General features: G+C 43.0%; 1 protein-coding gene across 1 annotated transcript; it reads left to right on the forward strand.

The window, feature by feature from the left end:
• The first annotated feature begins 1,147 nt into the window (after window positions 1–1,147).
• PDIK1L (PDLIM1 interacting kinase 1 like) lies at window positions 1,148–8,422 on the forward strand. Its single transcript, XM_070764030.1, has 3 exons — window positions 1,148–1,250; window positions 4,041–4,342; window positions 5,081–8,422. The coding sequence occupies exons 2-3, from the start codon at window positions 4,058–4,060 to the stop codon at window positions 5,819–5,821; spliced, it is 1,026 nt and encodes a 341-aa protein (XP_070620131.1). The 5' UTR covers window positions 1,148–1,250; window positions 4,041–4,057; the 3' UTR covers window positions 5,822–8,422.
• The last annotated feature ends 1,350 nt before the right edge of the window (window positions 8,423–9,772 follow it).

The following is a 9,772-nucleotide window of genomic DNA, read 5'->3' on the forward strand; positions in this document are numbered from 1 at the left end:
GCAGGTAGAGTGCTGTACTGCAGACCACTGAAGCTGACTGTAGATCTGAAGGTCAGCAGTTCAAATCTCATCAACGGCTCAAGGTTGACTCAGCCTTCCATCCTTCTGAGGTGGGTCAAATGAGGACCTGGATTGTGGGGGCAATATGCTGGCTCTGTTAAAAAGTGCTATTGCTAACATGTTGTACGCCGCCCTGAGTCTAAGGAGAAGGGCGGCATAAAAATTGAATAAATAAATAAATAATTATTATACCTCTAGCTATGCAGCCAAGCATTTTACTTGCTTTCCCTACCGCCTGACCGCACTGTTCACCCATTTGGAGACTGTCAGAAATCACTACCCCTAAATAATAATAATAATAATAATAATAATAATAATAATAATAATAATAACAACAACAACAACAACAACAAAATTAGATTTGAATGCTGCCCCTCTCCGAAGACTCCTTCTCTTCTGGAGTTTTTGCTAGCAGAGAACTGCCAATACAACGGATGGGGAGGCTGGAAAAAAGAGGTGAAAAACCTAGCAAGGCGCCCCCAAAGACGGTCTTCAGCTCCCGGGGAGAGAAACGCAGCGTGCGCGATGGAGAGCCGCTGGAACAAGCCGTCATCCTCGCAAGCCAAACCTCCCCCAGCAAAATCCGTCGTGCATCCTCCGCGCATCGCCCACGAGATGCCCAAGCGCAGCAAGCCGACTTCCAAGCAGCCATCCCCACGATGCAATTTAAAACCAATGCGGGTTGTTTTGGGGGGGGGGGGGTGTTCCCCCGGTCCCGATCCAAGGAAGCCAACAATCGCAGCAAAGAACTGCACCGCAACAGCGCCGCATTGGAGTGCCGCAACGCCACGCAAAACGCTCCTCGCATGTAAAGCACCGCAAGGAACGACCATGCAACAAACCCATTCTGCAGGGTCCCCGGGCGAGCGCGCGAGCCTTATAATATAGCAAGAGAGTGAGCGAGCGGCGGGGCAGCCAATGAGAAAGGGCGCGCGCTCCCCTTTCCCCCCCAATCGGACGCCGGAATGGACGCTAAAAGGCCCGCCTCCTCCCGTGAACCAATCGGAGGCGCGGCGCCGGCCAGCGCCCGGGCCGACTTCCCGTTGCGCGGGACCGCCCCCCTCGGGGTGCGCGCATCGGGCCCAAAGGGGGTGTGTCAGGGAACCCGGGAGAAAGTAAAGGTGGGGGGAGGGGGGGAAGGGAGCCCGATAATGGCGGCCATGAGGAGAGAGCTCCGCGGCAGCTCTGAGGTAAAAATGAACCTGAAAAGCGACGCTTCGGCCCGTGTCGGGGAAAGCCGAGACGGCGAGGAGCGCCTCTTTTGACAGGCCCGGAGTGCATGGCGGGCAGCTTGTGCGCGCCTCTCTGCTGGGCCTGAGGAGGAACCTGAGGCGAAGCGGCCTCCCTGGCTCTTGGGCGACCGTGTCGTCGGGCCCAGGCGCTGCGGGCGAGGCTGCTGTTGCTGACACGGCCGCCTGCTTTCCTCCTCACGCCAAGCGGGTCGCTGTGAGCCGGCCGGCCGTGTCCCAATCCGGCTGTCAAATCCCGGCCCTCGCCTGACGCCGGGCTGTCAAGTGCGGCGCGGTGCTGGGAGAATGAGGCCGGGTGGGGACGCTCAGGGCGGCTGCAGCCCGTCAAGCGCTTGGCGGCCCAAGGGCGAGCTCGGGGCCCGCGGTCGACGGTGGGTAGACTGACGGGTTCGGGTCTTTAAAGGCGGCGTGTTGGCTTGTCCTATGGCCGAAGAGATTTCCCCCGCCGGCCTCAGCTGAGACGAGGCCGACCCACAAATGGGGCTGTTTTCGGCTTCTTTACAGTGGGCACCCGCCCCTTGGTGGAGCGGGAGGGGTTGGTGCCCCTTTCGAGTCCCCCTTTTTGGAGGCAGGTAAATTAGAGCCAGCCAGCCACGGTGGGGCCTGTTCCGGTTCATTGTCATTGCAGGTCATGTATCCAAGGAAGTTGTTTTAGCCTCTACTGCTGCGGTCCATACAAGAAAACAAGACAGCATGAATAATATCAAGAATATTATGCAAGTTGTTAGAGAGAAAAAAAACCCCTAGTCATACATTTCCATATGTACATCATATTCTGTGCAACATGTATATTATTCTGGTGTTTGATCTTATATTATGGTATATATACATAATACACAGTAAATAAACATGCCCAGGATCAGCCGAGATAAAGGGATGGATCTCCTTCCATGTTGTGAAAGAGGAAATTGGCTTCCTCTGGGGTTAAATTTCATATCGAAATGTTGACAGTTCTTCTGAATTGAGTATAGGTCAGTGATGGCGAACCTATGGCACGGGTGCCACATGTGGAGTGCAGAGCCATATCTGCTGGCATCTGAGCTGTTGCCCTAGCTCAGCTTTAAGGTGCATGTGTGTGCCGGCCAGCTGATTTTTGACTCACGCAGAGCTCTGGGAGGGCATTTGTAGCTTTCAGAGAGCCTTGGACGGGGTGGGGGAAGAAGTTTTTACCCTCCCTCAGCTCCAGGGAGGCCTTTGGAACCTGGTGAGGGCGAAATACGAGCCTACTGACCCATCAGAAGTTGGGAAACAGGCCATTTGTGACCTCTGTGGGGCAGGGGAAGCTGTTTTCGCCTTTCCCAGGCATTGAATTATGGGTATGGGCACTCACGCTTGCGCAATAACACGCGCGCACGCTCTTTCAACACACGAGGGAAAAAAAGGTTTGCCATCACTGTTATAGGTGGTCTTCAACTTATAACCAATAGTGAGTTGCTGGTAGTGGCTGACAGATTGGGCAATTTATGCACGACTGCTACTGGTGCCAGTCGTATGGGTGCCGCCATCTTTTTTTGTATTTTTGCTTTTTGCGCACGCTTGCAACATGCACGCGCACACATAGCGCATACACATGCGACAACTGAAGCTGCGTGCGCATCGCACTGGCAGTGGCCGGTGCTAGCAATCCACCCCTCCTTAACAGCAGTTCATTTAGTGACAGTTCAAAGTTGCAGCACCACTGAAAAAAAAGTGAGTTATGGCCATTTTTCAGAGTTGCAGCCTCTGAAGCATCCCCATGGTCACATGATCAAGATTCCGATGCTTGGCAATTGGTCCACACTTATGACGGTTGCTCTTGCAATCTCCTGATAATCAAAGACGACAGGGAAGCCCAATTCACTTGACAACCAGGTTACTCACCAAGTGTGGTGATTCACTTAACAGCTATGGCAAGCAAGGTCGTAAAACGGGACAAAACTCACATAAGAAATGTTTCACTTAACAATAGAAATTTTGGGCTCCATTGTGGTCGCAAGTCAAAGACCAAGGAATTTGGGCCTCTTCCATTCAGGTGCTTCTTTTGCTTCATAGGAGCATAATATGCTTGACTTGGTATAGATGGGGAGCCTGTCAGTGAGTTCAAATGAGCAGTTTGAATTGGTGGAAGCCATTTGCTTGGTGGAATAATTTTGCCTCTAAGAAGGTATTTCCATAACAACTGTAAACCTGCATTGTTATCTTTAGAATGTGGCTGGTAAAATTCTAGCCAACCCTACTAGAGTTTTCAGAACTGAGCAAAGGTATGAGCAAGAAAGTTGATATTTAGTCCATTAAATTTGTATATGCAGGAAATATGCTTTGCTGTAGTACAGATCGACCCAATTTATTTACATTTTTATTTTAAAAATGGATTTATGTAACGCTATGAATTGCCCTACACAGCTCTCTGCTCAAGTATGTTATGTGTATAATACATTCTCCAGCAAGTCATTTTTTCTATTATTGGTGGATGTTTAGCAGCATTCCTTGTTTTATTTGATTTAAGAAATCTGCCATAAGAAAACGATAGTCAAAGCATATCTTCCCCTATGCTAATTTATTCAGTCTTATCCATTTCATAGAAAAAAAGGTGCCCATTTCTGGAGAGTGGTTGTGTGTGTGTGTGTGTGTGTGTGCAATTAATCGTGCTGTACTTTGTCAGCTACAGTGGCTGGATTAACAAAAACTCCATTTTTATCTTAAGATATGTGAAAACAGCTACATTTTTTGTATGTGTTTCTATTTCTATAGACACCTTGACCTTGAAAATGGTGAGTAGCCAGCCAAAATACGATCTAATAAGAGAGGTTGGTCGTGGCAGCTATGGTGTGGTATATGAAGCAGTAGTAAGGAAAACCTCTGCACGTGTTGCGGTGAAGAAAATTCAGTGTCATGCACCAGAGAACGTAGAACTGGCCTTGCGTGAGTTCTGGGCACTTAGTAGTATTAAAAGCCAACACCCAAATGTTATCCACTTGGAAGAATGCATATTGCAAAAAGACTGCATGGTTCAGAAGATGTCCCATGGTTCCAGCTCTTCGCTTTATTTACAGGTAAATGAAGATAATGATAACAGACATTGTTTTAAAAGTTTAAAAAAATCAGTTAAAAATATGCTTGCTTTTCTATGTTTGATATAGTTTTAGATATTTCAAAAATCTTGCCATTAAGCAACATGAAGGTTCAAGGAAATAATAGAGTGTACTTCCACTCAGGGTTGAAATGAACCCAAATAGCTGCATCTGAGCGGGAGGGCGAAGCCTCGTGTTGCCTTTGCGACTGGCTCTCCGACGACCGACAGGCATGCCCAAACTGGGAGCACTTCACTTTTTGCCTCCACTGAAGAACATTGGGTCTTATAGTTGAGTTCAAAGAACAAAACAAATTTCATTAGAGTTGATCAAGCTATTTCTTACCACAATGCTGATTTTTTTAAAAGTAGTCTCAGATAAAAGCTATTGAAAGGATTATTAATGCACCTTTTCCGAGGGGGAACAATTTTTCCTTACAATGCTACAAAAATTATTTACCTAATGTACAACCCACATTTCTGCTTAAACAAGTACCCAGAGACAATTGAATGTCCTAGGTGGGTTATACATTGAGTAAATTTTGTAGCATTGTAAAGAAAAATTGATCTCCTTGGAAAAGGTACATTAATACTTTCAATAGCTTTTATGTTAGACCATTTCAAAAAAAAAAATTGTCACTCACGGTTTGTCTAGTGTGCTGTAAATTGGGATTTGAATAATGTTTGTTCGATATATTCATGAACTATCTTTGTATTGTAGCTTGTAGAGACCTCCTTGAAGGGTGAAATTGCCTTTGATCCCAGAAGTGCCTACTATCTTTGGTTTGTGATGGATTTTTGTGACGGAGGTGACATGAATGAATACCTCCTAGCCCGAAAACCCAGCCGTAAGACCAACACTAGTTTTATGCTTCAGCTCAGCAGTGCCCTGGCTTTCCTGCACAAAAACCAGATCATCCACCGCGACCTCAAGCCTGACAACATCTTGATCTCTCAAAGCAGGATGGATGCGAGTGACTTGGAACCTACTTTGAAAGTGGCTGACTTTGGCCTCAGCAAGGTTTGTTCAGCATCAGGGCAAAACCCAGAAGAGCCTGTGAATGTAAATAAATGTTTTCTGTCCACTGCTTGTGGCACAGACTTCTACATGGCTCCTGAAGTTTGGGAAGGGCACTACACTGCCAAAGCAGACATTTTTGCATTGGGGATTATAATCTGGGCAATGCTAGAAAGGATCACTTTTGTGGACACAGAGACAAAGAAAGAACTCCTGGGCAGTTACGTGAAACAAGGGACTGAGATTGTACCTGTTGGAGAGGCACTGCTGGAAAATCCAAAAATGGAACTACTCATACCTGTTAAGAAAAAGAAAATGAATGCTTGCATGAAACAGCTGATTAAGGAAATGCTTGCTGCTAACCCACAAGACCGGCCAGATGCTTTTGAACTCGAACTCCGGTTAGTCAAAATTGCTTTTAAAGACAGCAGTTGGGACACGTGACTTCTGAAGTACTTTGCTTTTTTGGCAGAAATGTGTGTAACAATGGTGCAGCATTTAAAGAAGCAAAAACCAGACTAACCCACATTTTAAGAGTCAGGGCTCCATGTGTTTCCCCCATTGCATTTCTCTTTATTTTTGTACGCTAAGCAAAAAGGTTGCTCTTCTTGTTTCAGTATCCAAATATGTATATTCCCGAGCTACATCTGTAAAAAGCTTTCCAACTTATCAGGAAAATTAACAAGTTGGGCAATGGTTTTCTAGGAATACTTTATGGAATATTTCAAACATTCCAGTTTCTTACTGCAGAATCTTGAATGCCCTTGAAGGAGAAGACTTGCATGCTGGCAATGCAAATCGTCAATCAACTTTGTAGAGTAAATGTATATATATTTATGTCACTGTGAGTGATGTAACCCCTCCCAATATGGAAATGATATGTTCCAAATTTATAGATTTCGTAGAATTGAATGATTGTGACCCATTCTTTGATGCCCTAGCTTCTGTGCCCATTCCCTTCTCCTTAAAACAGTGTGATGACACAAAATGAGGTCTACAGTATGATGCACAAGGCACCTCTGATTCAAGCACTGTAGGGAAAATCATAGTTTGGAAGGTTGTATTAAATAAGCTGATAGCTCATTCCTGTTGAGGTGCCAACATTTTGTCATGTTACCATATATTTAGGTATGTTTTTCAAGGATAACCAAATAATTATTTTGTATTTGACATTTTCTTTTTTTAAAAAAAGGCTTTGGGTTTTTTTTAATCTTCAAATTATGGTTCCCTCAAGATTTATTTTGTTGTTTGGCAGAGATTCATTACTTCTGTTGTTTGGGTGAAAATTAGAGAAAATTGGCCACTGTTTTTTAAACACATACAAGGAGAGCATCGTGTATAATTAGTCCAACTCAAAGACTAAATGTTCATCCCACTACCATTGCAGTGGATAATGCCACTGATGTGACATTAGTGGCATTAATTTTGCCCCCTGTACTGGATCCTAACTGGAGTCTGTACTGCTAAACTGAATCCCTCTTTTTGTTTCCGCCTGAAGCGCTCAGCAACCGGCTTCTCTCGCAGGCTACTGGTTTGCAGGTTGCAGCATCCTGTTCATACATACTGTATAGTTAAAAAGAATTCCAAATCTGGTGCAATAAGCAAATGAAGGCTCAATTGATGAATAAATACTGGTAGCTAAATTTCATGAGAGGAAATAGTGTAGTATATGTCTTCATGTCAAAAATATTTTATTGTACAGGTTGAAACTGTCCCAATGCCATCAGCTACAGCACAGAAACCAGAAAGTGAATTGTCCTATGTTTTCTTAAGAGAAGCACTGTAGAAATTATGTTTTAAAACCCTTGTTTGATATTCCTAGAATCTGAAAAGTAGGTAAGAAAGGTATTTGTTTACTCCTTAGCTGCTATGTCCACATAAAACAAGGGGACATTCAAGAGGATATATTTCTAAAACTTGAAAAATAAGTGATGGGGGGAGGGGTTGTTCAGTGTAGTTATCAGTCATGTAGTATAATCCTTTTCTTGCTAATAGTAAGCAAGTCTCACAGTTCAGTGAGGTAAGTATGCATAGGATTGTTACTTTAATAGCTCATGCAATTTTGGAAAAAAAATTAATTTTTTTCATTAAAATAACATATGTCACATTAACAGATCTATTTTAAGAGAATTTCAACTAGGGTAACATATAACTGGCTTGCATTGCTAAATTGTTTTAGTTGAAGATCCTGGTAATGTTTGCCCTTTAACTGAGAGGATAAGACAAGAGCTTAACTTACATACGTTTAGAATATCAACGCTTCAAAGTAAACAAACGTCTTCATTCTTTAAAGCACCGTTTTGTGCCTTTAGAGACAAGATTGCATTGCACATAGGATGACACTTCTGTGGTTTCCTGTGCTCAATGACACTATCTACCATCAACTGAACAGTCACATACTTTTTGTGTCAAACATAAAGAATGAGTGCAGGATCCTCACAGTCCTTACATATTAGAAAAACCAGCAACTCTCAACCACATATGTCCTAACTAGTCTGATTACTACATACAGTTTCTTGGCACCTAACAAGTCTTTCAGATTTTTGGATATATTATTTGGTGTTCTTTTTAGTGCAGTGCAGAAGCTACAAACAGAGCAAATTACATATTGCCCAGTTACACAGTTCATGTTAAAAGTGCACTTGTTTCTTATTTTTAAAAGTTGGGGAAACTTCCCTGGTCACTTCTGTTATTGGTGCTTAGTATGTTGGCATTGAATGTCAACTTGATTGTTCCATTTATTATCTACTGAATAATTGTCCCTTAAAATCTCTGCGTGTGATTTTTGTTGTTGATTGTGTTTGGTTTGATTTCCTGTAAAATATTTGAAATCAATTGTTGCAGTCACAGAACAATCCACCAGCGTAAGATAAAATAAAATAAAAAATAACTCATCAGCACTTCAAAGAGAAAGGAGTTTCAAAGCTTTCTCTTATAAATTGTAAATTTTATTTTGTGAAAAATTTATTCAGGGGGGGGGGATTATTGTGTAATTTATTGAGTTCATAACTTTTAAAAAATAAAATAAAAGTCTGAATTGACCAATGAGTAGTTGTTGTCAATTAGTCTACAAGCTTGGCTTCGCTCTTAATTCTCAAGCGTTCTGTCATTGTTAGGATTACTGTTCTGCTTCTTAAATACCTGTTCTTCAAGTAATGTCCTTATTGTGCCTCATCAACAGGCACAAAGCTTAATTTGATTGCCTGTTCGGGTTTAGCTAACGCAGGAGTCCCCCAACCTGGCAACTTTAGGACTTGTGGACTTCAGCCCCAGCGTTGAAGTCCGCAAGTTGCCAAATTTGAAGACACCTGAGCTAGCGTAACATAGACTCTCTGATAGTAGTTCTGTTTGTAAAAAAATTGATGAGTAATTTTGTTCACTGTTCAATTTATCTGAAAAAAATACAGAGCTTAATGTACACACCCTGATTTGCAACACTGTTCCCCAAAATCAAGTTCTGTGTATGACATAAGAGTATATTCTGACATTAAATTAGCACTCCCTACTTCTAGTATCTGAATGGAGCTGGTCCATTTCACTTTTGAAACTTGTGAATTCAGTCTGTGGAACTGAACGCTAGCTTTTTGCAGCTCAGGTTTCATAAATTCTTGCTTATACTGCCTCAACATACTTGCCCCTGCCCTAACGTTCGTGTGCTTATCTACACCAGTCGGAGATGCAGCTTTGTGTAGCAACCTGCAGAATTTCAGTGTCATGTTTTTTTACTTTCGTTTGTTTTCTGAGAACATTTCAAATTCTGCTCTTCCTGGTTCACCAGCCAATGAGGGCTTCTGGTTGAAACTGCAGCGTAATGACAGACCGTTGCCTGGTGCGGTTAGCTAGATAAATTTTTCATAGAGGAAGCTAAACAACATCTGAAGTTTATGTCCTTTGAACACTTTCCGCATGAAAAGTCAGACTGTTCAGTTCAAAATCCAGTTGAAGATGCCCGCCCAATTCATCGTTGTTAAACACATGTTAGGGTTGTATTTTGAATGCTTTAAAAAGTAAGTTTTTAAACAGTTTTTTTGCATATCCTGGTAGAGCAGCTGGCTGACTGCAAAAAACCAAGTAGCATCAGACTTGGTTAGTTATTGGAGATATACCAGAAAATTTCTGTTTAGTACTTAAATCTACTGAAAAAATACTCGTGTTAAAGGCTAGACTAGATAGTACAGTGGTACCTCTATTTACAAATTTAATTTGTTCTGTGACCAGGTTCTTAAGCAGAAGGGTTTGTAAGAAGAAGCAATTTTTCCCATAGGAATCAATGCAAAAGTAAATAATGTGTGTGATTGAGGTAACCACAGGGAGGGTAGAGGCCCTGTTTCCTCCCAGGAGAGTCCTAGAGAGGCCGCATGGAGGCTTCTCCCCGCCTTTTCCGGCCCTGTTTTC

This window comes from Erythrolamprus reginae, chromosome 11 (assembly GCF_031021105.1).
Source record: "Erythrolamprus reginae isolate rEryReg1 chromosome 11, rEryReg1.hap1, whole genome shotgun sequence".
NCBI lineage: Eukaryota > Metazoa > Chordata > Lepidosauria > Squamata > Dipsadidae > Erythrolamprus > Erythrolamprus reginae.